This window comes from Carettochelys insculpta, chromosome 12, assembly GCF_033958435.1.
Source record: "Carettochelys insculpta isolate YL-2023 chromosome 12, ASM3395843v1, whole genome shotgun sequence".
Taxonomy (NCBI): domain Eukaryota; kingdom Metazoa; phylum Chordata; order Testudines; family Carettochelyidae; genus Carettochelys; species Carettochelys insculpta.
Genome location: NC_134148.1, coordinates 33,783,808 through 33,805,304, shown reverse-complemented (window position 1 = coordinate 33,805,304; position 21,497 = coordinate 33,783,808). Strand labels below are relative to the sequence as shown.

At 47.5% G+C, this 21,497-nt stretch overlaps 1 protein-coding gene across 17 annotated transcripts in view; it reads right to left on the bottom strand.

Annotated features, from left to right (window-relative positions):
• Positions 1 to 21,497, bottom strand: part of CHD2 (chromodomain helicase DNA binding protein 2) — a 101,288-nt gene that overhangs the window by 44,778 nt on the left and 35,013 nt on the right. For 15 of the 17 annotated variants that reach the window (XM_075006272.1, XM_075006266.1, XM_075006275.1 and 12 more), the window contains 2 exons: positions 19,786 to 20,017; positions 9,822 to 9,908 (listed from right to left, as the gene is read on the bottom strand). In XM_075006272.1, the coding sequence (XP_074862373.1) occupies positions 9,822 to 9,908; positions 19,786 to 20,017 (319 nt within the window). Of the gene's footprint in view, positions 1 to 8,658; positions 8,782 to 9,821; positions 9,909 to 19,785; positions 20,018 to 21,497 lie in introns of those variants that run through there. The other 2 variants (XM_075006283.1, XM_075006282.1) reach the window with 2 other exon arrangements.

Genomic DNA, 21,497 nt, shown 5'->3' with positions numbered 1-21,497 from the left:
TGAAACATGTGTATGGTCTAAGCTTCAAAGCAGCTCAACACTAGAAACAAAACAACGCTGTTGTGCAACCACACCAGTTCATAAAGGTGGCCAGCTGCCCAACACCATTCACTGTGGATTTTATCGACAATGGTCACAAAGTTACCGCAATGGCTTTGTAAGGATGAGTGATTAGAAATGCAACTCAGAAAAAAGGGTGCAAAGCCCTAGAGTAACATGCATCTTGCAGCAATCCTGAAGTCTTGGGAAGTGACTGGCTACAATCCATCTATGACTTATTATCAACTTCTAGTGCCTTGGTGGTGGCAGCTGCAAGGTTCACATTACATCCCCTCTCCAAAGGGCACGCTTGCTTTTAACTTACTTCAGGGTGCACTTCAAATGCAGGTTTATCTGTGAAGTCATCCGTTGCTAGAGTCCCAGAGATAGCGTACACCATGGAAGAAAGATGATAGGCTGCTATGTTTCTGGTAAAAGTCCCTAGATTTGAAGATAGAGTCATTCCTAGTGCATGAGGGTAGGGAGACCCTATGTTCCTTGGCCCGACAGAGCTCGATCTTGCTCTCTCTTTCACTGCCTAGTGTACGATTGATCTATTTTCTCAGGCTTTTGACTGAAGACATGGTGGGGAGAACTTGTTTACAATGTTTTCAGCTTTCGTGGCTTTGTCATACACCTCATCTCTGGTGGTGTTCTTCAAGGCCTACCTCCTGAATGCAGGCAATTACAGGGGCATCTCAATCTACATGAAAATTCTCCTATTTTCATTTTTAAAAATGTTTCTAGCCCTGGTGGTTTCAGAGAAAAATATGGAGATGGGACCAGCATGGCCTAAAGCTGCAAAAACAAGACAGCAATGGCCTCTTCAAAAATGTTATGCAATTTTAAGTCAGTCTCATGAGTTCTGGGGGCCTGGATCACAACTTTAGAATACTGGTGGCTGGCAAAACTGTGTTTAGTTCCATTCACAGTCCACTGATCACTACAACTTGACTGTTATGTTATTTTAAATAAGAATGTGAGTAAAGTGTCCAATGGACACATTTCAGGAACGTAAAAACAGTAAAGTTAAAACTAACTACAAAGTTGTTGGTCCTCCAATTCTCAAGACAACCATGAAATCTTCTATAGATGATAAAGGGAAGAAATTTCCTCTAAACAGATTGTTCTCTCTGCTACAATCATGTCTCCTTCCCTTACAGTTCTCTCTAGCTCAACAAGACCGTGACTGTATAATTGATTAAAAGCTGTGCTCATGCCTTTCAAACCATATTAAAATTACAGAAAGAGGTGTAAAGATTATTTATTTGATGTATCTGGCCCGTGTATATTCTTCCTCTGGAAACTGCTTTTTGCTGCAATGCAGAGGCACACCACACCTAACCATCCCTTTGGTTTTGTTATTCAGAAAGATTATAGCTTGCTGTAATTCCCAGCTCCAGGAGACAGACCCACAGCTGGGATCGATCAAGGAAACATGCTATAGATACATCTAGCTACAGCAGCTCAAGCAGCAGAAAGGGCTAGACTGGTGGTTCCCAACCTTTTCAGTAACACGGCACACTTCAATGAGACAAACAACCCACGGCACACTCACTTTTTTCAGCTGAATCAATTGCTGATAAATGTCACATTTATTTACATTTATGATGGTTTCGGTCTTTAACTAGAGAGGTTTTCAACACAGTAGTGTGCACAATAAGCTAAATAAAGACCGAATGCATTCATGTTTCAAATCCACCACAGAACACAGTTTTCAACAGGTCAAAAAAAAAAAAAAAAAAAAAAGGTGGGCAACTGAAAATGTGCCATGCTAAAGATGTTAAATAATGGAGTGCTTGTGGGGAAGAAGGGTGGGGGATGGGGAGGGACAAGGCGGTTCCAGAAAGTAAGAGATCCTCTGCAAAGAACCAGAGCAAGGAGAAACTGATAAAATTTCCAGACACGCATGGACAGTTCTCATGGCACACAGTTGAAAACCACTGGGCTACACCTCCCAGCAACATACCTAGCATCTCAGAGACAGGACTAGTCTCACCCAACGTCACCACAACCCTACTTTTAAGCATGCTAACATGATCCAAGTTCATGCATGTGTGTTGCCTCTAGCTGGAAAATGCAGCCCTGGCTCAAAGTGATGACACATCCAAAGAGGGCATCCTTTGTGTTATATGCTGGCAGTGTGGTTTGCACTTATCCAATAAACCATACAATATCAGCACCACAAGCTTTCAAAAATTAAACCTGCCAGTGGAGTCATTTTCTAAATCTTCCCAGAAAGAACATCCAGCAAAGATGTTTTCTCTATCTTCCCCTCAGAAACACTGATCCACTATTTGGTTTGGAGAAGATCATGAGGGAACATCAATATTTTAGCTACACCTAGTTTCTCATACCACAACCCAATAGTATTTTGGGCAATGCTAATTCTCAGGAAACTGAAAGGTGCTGAATTCCTCCAAGGAGGTGCGAAGACCTGCAGCTCGGTAGGCACTGAGTGCTCAACAGTTTTTGGAGGTGCATGACCTACCCCGATGTCACAATGCAGAGAACAACCAAGCAAAGCTTACACATCAGTGATATTAATACAAGAACTTAAGGAATGCCTACTACCTACTAGATAAAGGGCTACTGACCGATCCACTGGAAGTTGATTTGATTTATTGAACCTCAGACATGATTAATTGACCACTGAACACACTCACTGACTCTTGTACTCCACCAGAACAAGCAGCATTGACAGGAGTGTGTCTGTCATCAACTCACCACAGGGAAGACATCGTGGTAAGCAGATCTGAGTACATGCATAATGTAACTGAAGTGGCATAACTTAAATCGATGGCCCACAGTAGTGTAAAGCGGGATTTAGCAAAACAGCATGAGCTGGAATGTTTATTCAGGAGACAGCTCAGGAAAGCTGGGGAATGCACCTCTTACATCCATTTTCTTCCTGTTCTTTTGCTGCAGTCTTTTTCCCATCGTCCCTCTCATTGGTATTTTTTCATGTGTGCTGTATCCAATGGTTTGAAATATACCCTGCCCCCAACTGGAGACAGTTTTATCTGTGACAATACCCATACACAGTGCATTTGGACTGCAATCAACACAAAGAAAAAAACCAAACAAACAATCTGGTAAACCAGGCTGATAAACACTATCACTGCAACAACACTTCACAGAATCCACCTTTGCTCTCAAATTGGGACAGTTACTTGCCTTCTTGTAACTGTTGTTTTTTGAAACGTGTTGCTCATAAAGGTGTGCGTGCGTGCTATCTGCACAGCTATTGGACGTTTTCCCTAGCAACTACCTACTGGATCAGCTGTGGAGCCTCTGGAGTAGTGCTAACGTGGCCCTCCATACACGATCCTACCGACACCACCCACCTTCAGCTCCTTGCCAGCTGCTCTGACGGAGGGTAAGGAGGGTGGGAGTGGAATTGATATAAGCAACACATCATGAAGAAGAACAGTTATGAGAAGGTGAGTAACTATTTTCTTCAAGGGCTTGCTCATATCAACTCCAGTTAGCTGCGGTCCGAGTCAAGGATTTGCTGATTGTAGCACCACTCTGCCAAAGGCTGCGTCATCTCTGGCTTGATGAATGGCAGGAGGCATAGTATGAGGTAAGCATGTGTACAGAAGACCATATTGCTACTCTGCAGATCTCCTGGAGTGGTACCTGAAACAGAAATGCAGCTGACAAGGCTGCAGCCTTGTACCGTGTGCCATGATGCGAGGTAGAGGGACTTTGTCTAGACTGTAGCAGGTGCAGATACAAGCAGTGATCCAAGAGGATGTTCACCATGAGGAGACTGGGAGCCCCCTTGTTCATTCTGCTATTGCAATAAACAGCTGCATCGACTTTCTGCTCTTCTGACATACAGGGTGACATAGCCAAGAAATAAAAAGCAGTCAAGTAGCACTTTAAAGACTAGCAAAATAGTTTATTAGGTGAGCTTTCGTGGGACAGACCCACTTCTTCAGACCATAGCCAGACCAGAACAATATTGAGTCTGTTCTGGTCTGGCTATGGTCTGAAGAAGTGGGTCTGTCCCATGAAAGCTCACCTAATAAACTATTTTGCTAGTCTTTAAAGTGCTACTTGACTGCTTTTTGTTTTGATAGCGTATAGACTAGCACGGCTTACTCTCTGTTACTATAGCCAAGAAATGTGCTTCAAGCAGGAATATTCTTGCTTGTTTGGCATTTAGGACTGGTTCAGTAAATTCTAGTATCATAATTGGAATGAGATGACCCTTGATGGCAGTGAGCATGAGGCCCAGCCAGGTCAACGAGGACTTGGCCATGTGGATCTGTGCCTCCATCTGCTGGTGAGAGCTGCCTCTGAGAAGTCAATCCTCTACGTATGGGTAACTCTGTACCTGGTGATGACAGAATAAAAGCAGCCACAATCGCCATGCACTTGGTGAAGACCCGGGGCATCATGGAGAGTCTGAATGTGCACTGTGCACCACAAACCAAACCTAAGCCTCGGAGCGTCTCCACGTCCTGCATAAGGGGTTGTTTGTGAGAAGGGTCCCTGAAGACGGCCAAACAAAGGGTATGGCAGGGAGGGAAGGAGCAGAACTGGGTAGAATATCTCACTTCTACCAGGTGAGGCATCCAACAGTCCCATATGATCTGAGACCATGCCTGACAGAAGCAGGATAGATGGTTCAGGAAGGGGTGTGAAAGATCCAGAGAATCAGCTGGTAATCCATCCATCTCCAAAAGAGTTGTTTAGACCCTGACAAAGGCTTAGGCTGCACACGATGCTTCCCACATGGAGGAAAGGACAGCTTGCTTCTGCCACATTGTATGAAAGTCCTGCCTGGACTGGAAGGGAATGGCTGCTGTTGAGGGACCTGTAGCAGACTCAGGAACTTTGTTGTGTTGCGAGAGTCCTTCAAGGCCATGGAGACTACAATTTATTCACTCTGAAAACAGCTGAGTCCCATCAAATGGAAAGACCTGGATAATCTGTTGGACCTCTGGAGGCAGGCTGGAGTGTTGGAGCCTGAGTTACGGCACACATCCCAGAGGACAGTATACATGCTGAAGAGAGTGTCTACTGCATCAAGGGATGCCTGGAAGGACATTTGGACAACCATCTTACTGTCTTCCACTAAGGCCCCAAACTCAGAATGGGACTCAGGAAGCCAAAGTCCATTAAATTTAAGGTTTGAGGCTCATGAATTATAATTGTATCTGCTCAGAATTGCTTGTGGATTTGCAACTGTGAGTAGCAAACCCCCAGTCGTGTAAGTGTTATGGCCAAAGAGATCAATGTGCTTAGCATCCCTCTCCTTGGGTCCTGGGTGACAGTTCCTTTCTGTTTTGTTCACTACCTCGACCACCAGTGGGCATTTGTGGATACCCAGTACTTTTGCTTGATCCCCATGGCCATCGGGGTGATAGAGGCAGGTGTTCGCTGGATAGTCTTGAGTTTGGCCTGAGACACTGAATAAACTGTCTCCCCATCCCATGCTGTTGGGATGGCTATCAGGGACTTCTGGTGCTGCCAAAGGGTCCTCCTAGTTCATGACCTCTATCTGCATTTTCTTGGTTTGGGCACTCAAGGGCAGAGGTGCTGCAGTGATTTGTAGTCCACAGGTGGTGCTCCTGACATAGAGGTGCCTACCACCACCTTGTCAGGGGATGACAAAGATGAGGCTGATTGTGGGACCAAGTCCTGAAGTTCCCCCGTGACTCTTAGTTCTGCCCGATTCACCCCTGTATTCCCATATGCTCTTTCTACAGAGCTGCTTATCTCAGCACCTGCAGTACAGCTCAACTCCACTTCTGCAGTAATACTCTTCTAGTACATCTCTCTTGTCTTGAATAACCCAGTTTTCTTCTCGAGGGCCTACTGCCCCAACTTCCCAGACTCAAATACATGCAGAAAACTGTTACTTCCCTTTTCATACATATGACAACAATGGCATAAGCACACCCCTCGCCTCTAATTCTGCTCTCCACTCACTCACAGACCGCATTTGAGATTTTTCACCACCACTCTCTGGCCTCTTTAGAGGTCACAGGGCAAGAGCACCAAAAAGGTGCTCTAAAAGCACCAGTTCCAGTGGAGGAAGAAATATCAGCTCAGTTTCTTGTTTTACAGCTGGTGTGCAAGATCCTTGGGGCAGGGACCCCAGTTGTTTTATGGTTGTACACAGGCTGTCCTCCAAGGACCACCCTGCATGGGGCAGAAAGCATGTCAGTGTCATAGCCATGCCCACAGCACTGCAGAGTCTGGGCATCACAGCTGCAACAACAGATATCCCCCTTCTGAGAGCTGCTTCAGCACTGGAACAGCCCAGAAGTCAATCACAACCTCTCTGGGTCTGGGTCTGACTTTCTGTTTTAAGTCTGTACTGCACCTAACACAATGGGTCCTGTTCCACCAGGAGGGCTCCCAGGCCCTACAGTCACACAAATGAGGGTTACCATATCTGACCTTTCAAAAAAGAGGACACCCCATGAGGTAGCGTACCTGTATTTGTACCTACCAACTCATGCTGCATTAATGAACTATATACTATGACACATTAACACAACAGGAGTTGGTAGATACTGAAACATACACTCCCTCTTACGGGTGGCCTGTTTTTTATATGGTAGTCCTATATAAATAATAATAAAGATGGCTTAAAACAACAGCTTGCTTCCCTCTAGGCTGGGAGTTCCACATTGGGCCCTTTAGCTCAACCAGCACTATGTACCTCCGCCGCCATGCCTGCCAGATGGAACAGAATCCTTCCTTCTGCCTCACTGACTCACTTCTCTTCCCTCTCACATTTTTGTGAATTTCTCTCGCTCCTTGCTAGCATTTAACACTTAAATATCTAATTGTATTATAAAACCTTACTGCACTTTGAGACCGAGTATTTGTACAAACAATACCATCCAAAATACAGGCAAACTGTATTCTTACAGTCCTGCTGCAGATGGTTGCAGATGAGCACCTCTAAAGAGACGGTCCTGTGCACTATCTGTGGTTAATGGAGCCCTTCCTGACAGCCCATGGAATAAACCATGCAGCCAGGCACGGTCCATGAGAGTGTCTCTGGCTCACCTCACAGAATCAGAAAATTTAGGAATCGCTGTTGTAGATCATATTTTAGATGGTAATTTCTTCAACACAAGGATATGTTCATCTTGCCTGTACAGGCCCAAGCACGCTGCAAGAATTTAATAAATAAGGGACAGTCATAATGTGCTCTACAGCTGAATGTCATTCAGACTTCTGACACCTCTGAGTTCTGAAACCATCGACCTGTGCTGTCACAGTCTTTTTAGACTGCTTTCAAAACTGTGAGGATTCCAGTGTGTGGAGAAGAAAAGACTGTAATAGGAAAAATCTGAACCCAGAAAACTAAAATAAGTCACAGAGTTTAAAAAAAAAAAACAAAAAAAAAAAACAAACTTACTTTTTTTAAATAAATCAATGTGTTGTGTGACAGAACAAGACTCCTCTCCGTGGTGGGGGAGCTAACACTGCTCAGTTCTGCTAGCTCCTGCCCATTCCAACCATGAAACAATTTTCTTAGTACAGAAGAATTATGCCTGTTAGTCCCTATTGTTTTCCTGAATGCCTTAAAATATTTTCAAACGGGCAACCACTGTGAAATTCTCACTTCCCACTAGAATGACTTATGCTGCTCTGTTGAATACGAACAATACATGGGTGAGCACAGTTCTTCCTGCACACTTTTCAAAAGTCTCTAGTTTTACTAAAAGTCTTCTGCACAGATGTTTAACAAACATACAAATTTCACCTTTCACTTCCTGATCTTCTAGCCCAGGTCAGCTTTATCATCTCTGATCGCTGTTTGGTGATTTATGTGACACGCTTGATAGTCTCAGTCCAGTTCCCAGAGGACAGATGCTCAGAGTACAAAAACAAACCCACCCAAACCGACAGACACACACGACTGGATGGTCCTAAGAGACTAAAGTCTCCACTCAATCAGAATGTTGATCCCCTAGGATCAACGAATGGATTTGAGCCCGCAATGCTACCTGATCAATGCTTTTCACTAGAGCCACACCACCAGGTTAGGAAAGAATGCAGGTAAAAACTCCTCGACATTATGTTGGACGCCCCAAACAGCAAGTGGGCAGAGCGCATGAGTGATGATGGGCTTGATTCTCCACCATAAAAATCACGCACTCTGTGCCGAGCACCCTCAGCTCCCAGTACCTTCAGTGGGAGATTAGGTTGCTCAGCACCATGCAGGATCAAGTCATAAATAACCTATCCTCCCCGTCTTCCCTTAATTATTATGTCTCCAAAATCAAGACTTTCCATCTCCCATTGTGAGGCCCCGTCTGACCATGTCACACCCTCCATCAGACTCTGCTGCAGATGGGAGTCGCCCTACAGGAACCAGATGGCCCTGCTTTGAGGGGAAGGTATTTGGTTGGGATTCTTTCAGGGGATTTTTGCGAGTGGGAGGCTGAAGATTTTTGGAAGGGGTTTTTTGTTTGGTTGGGTTTTTTTGTTTTTTACAATATTGTGTGGTATAGCAAAGTTTTTACATCTCGGATTTCTTTTTAAGCCATACTTTATATCGTCACAGTAGAGATATTGGAAAAGAAAAAGAACATTTGCAAAACCACGTAATATTGTAAAACAAAAAAGGATGGGACTTACCTGAGCCCCCTACAGGGCACTCGGATCTGCAGCGGAGATCTGTGATGGGTGTGACATCACCAGCATAGTGCATGCTGGGGGCATCGCACAGAGAGGCAGCCAGCGAGTCTGGATTTTGCGGAACTTGAAAAGGAAAACAAAAGCTAAGTCAATTATGTGCTAAACGCCCTTCTTACCTGCTGCTGCTAGTTGGGGCATTCAGCACAAAGGTCTGGAATGTTTTGAGTTTAGCTGCGTGGTGCAGATCACATGATCCAGTGAATTAAAAAAACAAACCAGGAGTCAGGAGATCTAGGTTCTATTCCCTGACTCCCAGTATGACAGTGAAAGTTATTTAGGCTGACATTTTCAAACCTTGTTAGGTGTCTCAGCTCATATATAAGCACCTACTCCTAGAGTGGCCTGGTTTTCAGAAGATTCCAAAGGCAGCTGCAGGTGCCTTGCCCCTATGAAAAAAATCAAGATGCTCCCTGAAGGCCCCCTTAATTTGAACATTACAACCAAACATGTGTTTGTTTCCCCGTCTATCAAACCGCGAATGATGCTTAGCCTCCTAGGAGACCTGCAAATGAAATGCATTGTGTAGACAGAAACAAGCACAGCAGCTAATTTCTCCACTTCTATAGTACGTTCTGATGGCTGGACTCTAAAGTTCTAGCCATCAGGGTCTAATGAATCCACGTTTCTTTGTCCCTCACTTTAAATTTAAATGTAAAATGTTCTTCGCTATTCATCTCCAAAAAAGCGACGGATCATAAAGCTGAACTCACATGCACAACACACTGATCACTGCAATCCACTCAAGGACATTCAGCAAAGACTGTTTTATTGTTGTAAAGTGTTTCTGGGCAGTTCCCTTTCTGTTTTTTTACATGGACTTCCTCTCTCCAATCCATGTTTCTACAACAGAGTATGACTTGCCAAAGGCCTCATTCCAGCAATCAGATCCATAAATGCAGACCACAGCCCTCAGAGTCCAGTGACTCCACAAGCATCTGTCCAAACGGCTCTGACTGCAGGACTGGGACCTTGATTTGTGAAATCCAGCTTGCCCAACTCTGCCTTGAACTCAGTGTTTAAGAGATGACACAGATCAGAGCTGCCCTTGTTCTTTTATGGATTTTATTTTATATATACCCTCATCTCATCTTTATTTTTCTTACCTCTTCTTTTATATTAAATCGCGACGGTTCTTGTCTGCTTCGGTTTGATCTCCTAACCCCATAAACATCAGGATATTCTTCCCACATCTGCAAAATAAACAGACCATCAGAAGGCCTGCTTTACCCCAGTTACTGCTAGCATTTTAGGTAAGTTTAAGGGTGACTTTCTGATGAATTAATAATGGTTTCACTGGCATGGGGCTTTTGGTGGTGAGGAGATGGTTAGGTAAATTATGGAAACTTATGAAACAGAACTGAAAGGATTATGGATCATTATTGACTATACGCCTAGCAATGCTTTATAACGTTTATTTTCAGCAGTCTCCCACTATATTCTTATACTGAGTTGTACCTCCCCCTACCTACAATACACTTCAAGGTTTATTTATGCTGCAGAGGAGGACAGGTATCCGAATACCCAGTCTCTCCAAGAGTTCCTGTTGGAAAACAAAAAGGGAACTACACTCTGTTTTCATATGAATAAACTGGGCTATTTATTTCCGCTACTTAAAATGTTTTAAAACTCCTGGCTTCATTGACATTGCTCAGTACTCTCCCCATGCAAGAGGCTTTACAGTAAAGATCCCCAAACTGGGGGGAGACAGGGTGGAAGAACATTCCAGGAGGTGCTGTGAGTCCCAGGCCAGCCACCACAGGAAGAGAAGTGTGCACCACCCAGCCCTATTCTGCTCCAGCTGCATCATCAGCCCTAATCCTGGTCCCCTAGTCCTGGGCATCCACCCCCACTAAGGATCCATGCTCAGCTTTGCCTCACCCCCAGACTCTGCCTCCTCACCGCTGCCCTCCCCTAAATTGTGGCCCCAACTCCTGACTCGTGGGAGGGGCAATGACCCTGAAAAAACAGGAACCGTTGATCCACAGGCTCAAAAGGACAAATGCCTCTGACCAGAAACATGTATCCCAATTTCTTCCCTAGGAACACACCCCCACTGAGCTCACTGAACAGCACAGGAACATGTGAGTCACCTCAGATATCTGGAAACCCAAGGAGATCTGTATGGGGTTGTATTCCAATCTAGATGAAAACTGGATCTTGCAGGGCCCAGAGAAGAGAAATCCTGCAAAGACAGGAATTCCACCCACCCTTGCAGGTGTGTGCTAATGGAAAGCAGCTGGACTTCTGATTGCCTGAGAGCAGGTGACCTTCATTATTCTGACAGCTCATCACAGCATTTACAGAGCACTAGCTGCCTCTAAAGCCCACTTCAGCTTTTACTTGATTCTGTAAACAGCTAATAGCATTGTTGGCTCTGGACACTGTTTGAACCCTCACATAACGTGGTTATAGCAGCTAACGGCATATCGCTCTTGCCACAGTTCTAAGCTGCCAAACTGTCCTATAAACAGTGAAAAACAATGGATTTCGCATTGTAGCTGGAACCCCACCCCCAAATCATGATTGCATAACCATTTGGCAAGTCCTTTCTCTTCGCATTCTGTGACATGTCCCCTAACACATCATCCCACACAGTGTTGATGCTATTCTGTGCACATTCCTCCAATGCACTCTCTCCCCTTATGAAATCAGGAGGCACAACTGCCCACATCCTCCTGGGGAATGTGCTATGGCTCAGTGTGACATCCCAAGAACAGTTACTGGTACAGGTAGTGCTCCAAGAACCATGTTGCTATAACCATGTCAAATATTTTGTAAACTGCTTACAAAACCCTGGTGTTATCTTAAAGGCCTAACCACACAAGTATAAGAAATGAGACAAAAACTAAAATCTAACAGGGGTGCATGTACAGATATGTAGATGACATGGGCACTAATACCGGTAAAAAAAAAATCAAACCAGGACAGACAGACAAACCTCAGGGAAGAAGGTTTTGTTTTGTTTTTTTTTTGGTGGGTGGGTGTGTAAGCAAATCTCATCACTTGTGCTCCCATGGTCCTACTGAATCTAAATTTGGTAATCCCTTATTGCTCCATAAGGTTTCACCCCCATTTCATGGTCTTCTAAAATATTCACCAGCATCCCGCAGGTACCCTTAAAACAACTAGTAAGAGAAGGACACCAAAATATATTAATAGATACAAAAGTGACACCTAGGATGAAGGCATGATGAGTGCAGGACTGTCACATTTACAAGGGGTTAGAAAAAAACACGACACAGGAAAGGTTTCTTGTGGAAAATATTCCTATTGGGCATTCGCATACACAGAAATAAATCAGAAGTCTGTTCAAAAACAAGGAGAAAAATCCCCTTCTAATCTCCTTCTCTCAAACAGAAAGGTTACTCACCGTAGTAACGGTGGTTCTTCGAGATGTGTCCCCGTGGGTGCTCCACATTAGGTGTCGGGCTCGCCCGGCGCCACAGATCGGATCTTCCAAGCAGTTTCTGCCGGACCGCGCATGCGCCGGCGCGCGCCGCTCCCTTGCACGCTCCTGGCCACGTGCGCGATCCGGTCCCCGCCAGTTCCTTGACCAACCGCCTCGGATGCTCCTGCAAAACACTAAACAGAGATCCGAAGCGGGGAGGATGGGCGGGTAGTGGAGCACCCACGGGGACACATCTCGAAGAACCACCGTTACTACGGTGAGTAACCTTTCTTTCTTCTTCGAGTATCCCCGTGGGTGCTCCACATTAGGTGACTAACCAGCAGTAACCCAAGATAGGAGGTGGGTAATCGGATTATGTGCAGCTTGTCCCCGAGAGGACCGCTGTCGAGAGACGGGTATCCTCTTGGAATACCCTGTGAAGGGCGTAATGTTTGGCGAAGGTGTCGTAGGATGACCAGGTCACCGCTCTGCAAATGTCTTTTAGCGCAACGCCCTTGAAAAAGGCTGTTGATGCCGCCATCGCCCAAGTGGAATGAGCCCTGGGCGTGGCCAGTAAAGGAATCTTTGAGTTCGTAGCACATTTTTATGCAGGATACAATGTGCTTCGAGATTCTCTGCGAAGAGAGACCTTCTCCTTTCGATTTGGGAGCGAGAGACACTAGGAGTCTATCCGTTTTCCGGAAGGACTTGGTCCTGTCTATATAGAAGGCTAGCGCCCTCCTCACGTCCAGGAGGTGTAGGCGCACCTCTTTGTTAGAGTTATGAGGCTTTGGATAAAACGAGAGTAAAACGATAGGTTTGTTAATATGCAACTCAGAATAAACTTTAGGAACAAAGGCTGGATGCAGCCGTATGGTTACCGCCTCCTTGGAAAAAACAGTGCAGGGTGGCGTTGCCATAACTGCCGCAAGCTCGCTCACCCTGCGAGCTGACGTGATTGCGAGAAGAAAAGTCGTCTTTATCGTAAGGAGGCGGAGGGAAACCGTGGCCAAAGGCTCGAACGGTGGTCCCGTTATCGCATTAAGCACCAGGTCCAAGTTCCACGAAGGTGGAAGCGGTTTCCGAGGGGGATATAGGTTTATCAACCCTTTGAGGAACCAGGTGACCATGGGATCGGCGAACACTGTGTGCCCTTCCTCTTCGTGTCTGAACGCCGAAATGGCGGCAAGGTGGACCTTTAACGAGGATAGTGAGAGTCCTCCTCTCTTGAGGTCCAGTAAATACTCTAATATCACAGGTATAGGCACCGAAAGGGGGGCTAGCTGTTTGGTAGAACACCATGCCGTGAAGCGAGTCCATTTCTGCTTGTAGGTCTTGCTGGTGGAAGTCCTCCTGCTACTTTCTAGGACTTGCTGCACTTCCTCCGTACATGTGCTCTCTAGGGAGCTGAGCCATGGATTAACCACGCTTGTGGTTGCAGGCCTTGGGGGTGCGGATGCACTATGTACCCCTGGGCTTGCGTGAGCAGATCCGGCGCCACCAGAAGGGGCATCGGTGGCCAGTCTGACATGCGCAGGAGTAGGGGGAACCATTGCTGTCGATCCCACGTTGGGACTATCAGGATCATTCGGGCGCCTTCCCTCCTGGCTTTCTGCAAGACTTTGTGGATGAGCACTGTGGGAGGGAAAGCGTAAAGCAGGGGGCCCTCCAGGAGATCGCAAATGCGTCCCCCAGGAACCCCCGTCCCAGTCCTGCCCTGGAGCAGAATCGTGGGCACTTCTTGTTGTGCTGAGTAGCAAACAGGTCTATTTGGGGAAAACCCCATGCGTGAAAAATCGGTCGTAGCAGATCGGGACGGACCTGCCACTCGTGTGTGAGTGCGAAACGCCTGCTCAGCTGGTCTGCCTTCACATTGTGAGCACCTGGTAAGTACGAGGCTTTCAAGGTTATATTGTTGGCGATGCACCAGTTCCGCAACCGGACTGCTTCCGCACATAAGGCACGGGACCAAGCTCCTCCTTGCCGATTTATATAAAACACAGTGGAGGTATTGTCTGTACTGATCCCGACTACTTTGCCTTGTATATGGTCTCGAAAGTGTCTGCAGGCGTTGAACACTGTTCTGAGCTCCAGTATATTTATGTGCAGTGATCGCTCCATGGAGGATCACAGCCCTTGCGTCACCTCTTTGCCCATGTGTGCTCCCCACCCTATGAGGGAGGCATCTGTAGTAAGAAAAACCGATATTTGTGGTTGGTGGAAGGGTACCCTTGTTAGCAGGTTCCTGGGGTTTACCCACCATTGCAGGGATTTGCGCACCTCTGTTGTGGGCGACACCCCCCTGTGAACGGTGTGTGCTGCCGGTTTGTATACGCTCGCCAGCCAGTGCTGCATGCTGCGCATGTGTAACCTGGCGTTCTGTACTACGGACATCGCTGCTGCCACGTGGCCCAGCAGCTGTAAGCACGTCAGAACCGTGACCGTAGGGCTGAAGGTGATGACTTGCACGAGGGAGCCGATGGCCCGAAAGCGTGTCTCTGGTAGATACACTCTCGCTGTAATAGAATTTATGCGTGCCCCTATGAACTCTATGTCCTGTGTGGGGTTTATCTTTGATTTTGCCAGATTGATAACCAGGCCGAGCGAAGAGAACGTGCCTGCTGTGATGCGTATCATGCATAGTACCTCCTCCTTCGAGGCCCCTTTGAGTAGGCAGTCGTCCAGATACTGGAATATAAATACCCCCTGTCTGTGCAGGTAGGCTGACACCACTGCCAAGGTCTTGGTCAAGACTCTGGGGGCCAAGGAGAGGCCAAACGGTAGGACCTTGTATTGAAAATGTTCTTTGCCTACCATGAACCGGAGGAATCGCCGGTGAGCCGGATGGATAGTTACGTGAAAATACGCGTCTTGTAAGTCGAGGGCTGCGAACCAATCTCCATCATCTAATGCCGTAAGGATGGAGGCGACTGTGATCATCTGAAAGCGTTGCTTGCGCAGGTACCGGTTGAGGCCTCGAAGATCTAAGATGGGCCTCCAGTCTCCTGTCTTTTTCTCCGTGAGGAAGTACCTCGAGTAGAACCCTTTCCCTTGCAGTTGCTCCGGCACTCTTTCCACTGCCCCTATGAGCATGGGATGGTCTACCTCCTGCTTGAGCCTCACTATGTGGGGGGCCTCCTGGAGGTGGGGCCTGGGTGGAGGTCGTGGTGGTGGGAGCGACTGGAAGGGGATGGCGTACCCCGTAGCTATGATCTCCAGCACCCATTTGTCTGTGGTGATCCTTTGCCACTGGTCATAGAATGGTCAGAGGCGATGGTGGAATAACCGCTTCAGATGACCTTGTGCGATGGTAGCGATGGCGCAGCCCTGGATCTGTGTGTCAAACTTGTGGCCTTTTGGCCCTGCCCCGAGGACGCACGGCTCTGTTGGGAACGTCGCCTGGGAGTTCTGTACTGCTGGTGCTGTTGATGTCGCCCTTGCTCGTAACCCCTGTGGTACTGGGGACGCTGTTGCTGGTACTGGTACCGTCTTTGTTGAGGGTAGTACTTTTTCTTTCCGTATGGAGGGGTGTAAATCCTCAGGGTCCTAAGTGTGGCTCTTGAATCTTTACTGGAATGAAGGACCGAGTCAGTTGATTCAGCAAACAGCTTCTGCGAGCCGAAGGGAAGATCGACTATCTTTGCCTGCAGGTCCCTCGGTATCCCCGAAGTCTGGAGCCAGGACTCCCTTCGCATCACCACTGCCGTAGCTGTGGAGCGTGCTGCTGTGTCCGCAACATCCAGGACGATCTGAACTCCCATCCTCGAGGCCGCGTAGCCTTCTTGCACGATGGCCTTGAGCACCGGTTTCTTGCCCTCTGGAAGTGAGTCCATGAGGGAGGTTAACCTAGCGTAGTTGTCGAAATTATGGTTCGCTAGATGCACTGCGTAATTTGCCATTCACAACAGTAGAGTGGGGGAGGAGACCACCTTTCTGCCGAACAGCTCTAGCTTCTTGGCATATTTGTCTGTTCCCCCTGTCTTGAATTGAGATGTCTTTGATCTTTGTTGCGACAACTCCACCACCAAGGAATTTGGTTGTGGGTGGCTGAACAGGAACTCCATGCCCTTCGCCGGCATGAAGTTTTTTTTTTTTTTTATCCGCTCTCTTGTGGACAGGCGGAATAGTCGCAGGGGTCTGCCATATCATAGTGGCGGACTCCAAGATTGCGTCATCAAGCAGTATTGCTATTTTGGAGGAGGCCGGAGGTCTCAGATTTTTGAGGAGCTTATGGTGTTTCTCTTGCACCTTTGCTCTCTGGATGCCTTGCGTGAAGGCCACCCTCTTAAAACAGCTCTTGGAACTGTCTGAGATCGTCCAGAGGATGGACGTCCCCCGGCGCTGTAGCCTCGTTCGGGGAGGAGAGCGAGGAACCACTAGGGTACGCCTCTCTGGACCCTTCCGGTTCCTGTTGGTGATGGTACATCCGCTCGCTGGAAGCTTGCAAGGGAAAAATCTCGGGGTTCCATAACCAGTTCCCCCTGAGATACTTGAGTCTCTGTCCCCGTTCGCGATTGCCCTCGGGCATACAGGACCGTCTGTGGGGATCTTTCCCTGGTAGATTGCCGGTGGTGTCTATGCCCCGCGTGATAGGGGCGACCATGGCAGCATGGGCACTGTTCTTGGGAAGGTGACCTAGACCACTCCCTTGGTGCATACCCTCTGCGTCTGGGGGAGCGAGATCGTCGAGAGACCTGGGACACTGGAGAGAGCGATTTGTGATAGTACTCCAGCGGCTCAAACCCCAGGAAGGGTGAAGGTGGTCCCAGCCAGGGCGAGGCTGGTTGTAAAAATGGAGACGGGGGCTCCGGGTAGGCTAGGTGGGACCCCTGCCTTCTAGTTGGAGTCTGCAGCATGAGCGGAGGGCGGAGAGAAAGCAACTCTGGAGCCCTGTCTGGAGAGGGGCTGTGGTGCCTTGTTTTGTGTGCAGCCTTCCCCCTCCCTTGAGGGGGTAGCTCCGCCCCCTAACGTGTAGGGGATCTCGGCCCCGTCCGCGCCATGCTCGGCACGCTTATGGGCGGTGCCGCACGGGTGGCGTCCTCCGGTGCCTGCAGGCTGCGTGCCTGCATGCTCTGCACCACCGGTTCCCCGGGGGTCGGTGCCGCTGCTTGCGGTGCCGCCGGTACCGGCGCTTGTTTAGCCGCCACCCTGCCTGCGGTGCGGGGCGGCTGTTTGATTATCGGAGGCTGAGCCGCCTCCACGTGGCTCTCCATGCCACCGCCGATCAGCTGTTGCTGCGGCTGGGGGCTGTGAGCTCCTCCCGTCCCGCTCGCTGTTGCTACTGGCAGGGATCGGGCTGGGGAGACTTTCCTCCGTTTTTGTGCTGATGGGGTGAGGGAGGCGGCTTTCCTTTTATGGGCCCCAGAGGGTCCCTCCTGCTGCAGCCGCTCCGGCACGTCTGGCTGGAGGGCCTTGTCGAGGAGCAGCATTTTAAGCCGCATCTCCCTGTCCTTCCTTGCTCTGGCTGTTAATTTTGCACAGAAGGAGCATTTCTGCGTGACATGGGACTCCCCCAGGCACCTTATGCAGTGACTGTGCCCATCAGACGCTGGCATTGCCTCTCGGCAAGACTCACATTCCTTGAATCCTGAATAGGACATTGTTGGTGAGTCTTTCAGTTGTTAATGGGGTACTTAGCACCTTCTCTGTGCTGTTTTCCCCCTCTCCGATAGCCTGCCGTGGCAGGAGGGCTAATGGCCCTAGGCTCCTGGCCTCCGGTGCTCCGCTTGTTACTAGGACTGGACTGAACGCCGTCCCACTTGTTATTTTCAAAAAAAAAAAAAAAAAAAAAACTGGCTAACTTAACAGTAGCTTAAGAACTTGAAAACTTTAAAGAAAAACAGTTAAAACCATTGAATACGCTAACTTGGCCGTAGCCTAGTCGGATTCCGTCTGCAGCCGACGGCGATGAAGAGGAACTGGCGGGGACCGGATCACGCACGTGGCCAGGAGCGCGCAAGGGAGCGGCGCGCACTGGCGCATGCGCGGTCCAGCAGAAACTGCTTGGAAGATTCAATCTGCGGCGCCGGGCGAGCCCGACACCTGATGTGAAGCACCCACGGGGACACTCGAAGAAGAATGTAAGGTTGTCGGAGCAGGGATTGATTCCCCCATCTGTCTGCACAATGCCAAGACAACGGGGTGCAATTCTGACTGTGGTCTTGCTGGTCCAAGCTGCAATGTGATAAACAGTCATTGCACTGGTTGGTTCAGCCAATATAATCCCAAAGAGTTTGACCCACCAAAGGCAGGAAGCAAAACGTCTACTGCTACAGGAATTAAGGATGATGGGCACCTTTCTCTAATGAAAGTGCCCCAACTTGTTCCACGTCTTGTTTATGTTATGTAAAAACCTGCATATGGATCTGTTTTTGACCAGCTACTTTTTAATGTTCATATTCTGGAAGTGTGCTGCTAATAGTCCATAAAGGAAGAGACATGACATCCTTTGCCTGCCCCCTCCGCCCCCCCCGAACAACAATAAAACAGTTATATTTTTGCATTATTGTTATTGCCTTAAAAATACCTCCATTCCAGCCAGCCTTAGCATGCAAGGCTCAGATGTAACAAGAGCAGGCAGCATTATGGCTCCCAAGCAGCTGGGCTGAAGTGGATTATGAACAATCCAAATCCAGGGGTTAGACAAAAATGGTAATAATAATAAAGACAGCCCAAAAAGTACAGACAGGTTAGTCTGACCTGACTCCATATTACAGTATTTGCTTGGTTTTCACTCCCTAATGGCCAGCCTCTTTCTTTTTTCCATTCACTCTCCACTGCTCTTGACTATCGAGACTGCAAATAACCAGGTTATTTCTTTAAAAATGATAACCCAGCTAAATCTGCTGTTCTACTATTATAGTTGTAGCCACATCCAGGTCAAAAACTTGGTTCAAGCATGAGTTTTCGACCGGGGGGGGCAGGGGGCACAGCACCAGGGTGAGCACACAGAAGGTATCAGTGGGTCACAATCCCCTCTGCCTTTCCTATATGGCTAAATGGGTGATGGTTGCTGGCTATACCTGAGAGGGATCAGCCGGAAAGGGGCAGGCCCAGTACAGAAATGGTGGAGTGCTACAGAGCCAGAGGAATTAGGCTACCTCCTTTTAAACTTACAATGATGGGAGTAAAAGTAAGCTGAGGGGAACGAGACAGGTACGAATACCAGTCCTGGGGGATCTCCACAGTTGTTGCATTTGGAACCATAATAAAATTGCAGGATTCCCCCCAGGACTTGAATATTGGCCATAGGTTCCCATCTTTGAGCACGTTCAACTTTTATGTACGTAAGGGGGAACCAGATGACATAATGAAACCTTTTGACTTACCGTTCATATCTGCCTCCTTCATTTTGTCAGCAAGCCCTGTCACTAACTAACCCAGCCCCAGAGTATAAATACCAAGCTGTCAGACATGGGCAGTCACAGGGACTCTCCTATTTGCATATACTACACCAGCTGGCTGAGATGTACATGGAGTGACTGACAAGGTGCGTGCACGAGGAAACCAGTATCATGAAGTCAGCTTTTTCAGAGAGAGTTTAGAGAAGTCTGGCAAAGAGTCCTGGAGAACAGCAATAGTTTTGCTCGTGAACAGCTCCCTGGTCCTTTGTTCTGGGAGAGGAGTTGACAGTGGCCAGTAAGAGGTATACAGCTAGTTAAATGTGAGAGGAACAATACCTTTTTTACATCTGCTATCCTCTCCTTCTTGCTGGCTGGTTTTTCTTTGGTTTCGGGTGGTGGCTGCTGGGTTTTTGAACCTGTTGACTCACTTCCAGACTCAGACTGGCTTTCGGATGACTCTGAGCTGCTGTTTGACTCGCTGCCATGCTCACTGCCTTGTTCGCTCCCCTGCTCGCTTTCAGATTGGCTTGCCGAGTCTGAGCCAGAGGCCTCTTCAGATGCTGAGTGACTAATGGTAAAGAAACAAGGAATTAAGTTTAATTTACTTACAATGGCTAAGAAATAACCCTAACTGTATCCAAGGTGCAATACTAGGCACATTCTAAAAAGCCTAATGAGGAGTAATACTCTGCACAGCCACATCAGTCTCACACCCAGATACAACTGCGCTCCCCGTAGAAGCTGCATGCCTGGTACACAAAGGAAGCAGATGGACGCTATCACTACCCATTACCTACCTCCGGCCAACTAAAGCACCGACAGGCTGCAGTAAGAGCAGCATCAAGGCTACCTCTAGGAAACGCACTCCCAGTATAAAGACTTGTTCTGTTCAGAGCAAGATGGAGGATAGTGTGCTGTGGCATGTCATCTCCATGGGTCATGTCACCAGATTACAAATTAGTCTGGGCAGAAATTCTGGGCTAGGATTCCATTGCTTTCTGATTTGGCAGCCAAATTAGGACCAGAGCAGATCACACTGGTGCTCTAGGCAGAGGCAGCGCATGCAGCCTTCCTGACTTCCCTTCCACCTGTATGCCTAGGAGCTGCAGGGGCCTGCTGACCACTTCCTAGGAGCAATATGGAGCCAGGGCAGGTAGGGATCCTGCTTTAGCCCCACTGCACTGTCAACCAGACACTACGGTCCAGTCAGTGGTGTTGACCAGAGCCACCAGGATCCCTTTTTGACCAGGTGTTCTGGTCGAAACCAGAGGCCTGGCCACCCAACATCAGGGCCTACAACATACTTAAGACAATGTTGGGAAAATACAACCATGAACTCTATGGGACAGGGACTACATTTTTGTTCTTTGTTTGTAAACAGCTTAGAAGAATGGGGTTGTGGTTTACAAAAATGTGATACTGAAGATGCATGGTTCTGTGTGTGAATATTTTCCTTTAATGAAATTACAAAAGAACAAAATGCATCTAATATTTGTTTGTATTAATGTCAGCAGTATGAGTAAATTTTGAACAGAGATAAAATTTACAAGCGCAGAACCAAGAATATTGTGTATCAGTGATAAAATTACATAGAAATCAAGACACTTTGGTACAGTCACTATTAATGACATTAAAATAAAATAAATTTTTTCCACATAAATGGAAACGATTAAATTATAGAAGTAAAAGGTCCTATTTTTAGAGGAATTCTTTTATGAGTCCTTGTATAAACTAAATCTCCTTCTAACAAATTATAGGTCTATTAGCCACTACATGACCAGTCAGTCATGAATAAAAACATCCGAGTCAATTGTGGAAGTAAATCAATGCTAAAAAACAGAAGTGTGTTTTCTCAGAGAACTGGCAGAGGGCAGCAGTGAAACACTGTATGAGAAACTGCTCAAGAAACTCCTCAAGGCCTGGGCACTCCGCCAGACTTCCAGTCACCATTTTAGAACATTTCTCTTCCACCATCTTATGATTCTTCCCTGCTGTTGTGACTGTCTGGTTTATTTTGGGTCCCAAAATGAAAATTTGAAATTAAAAGA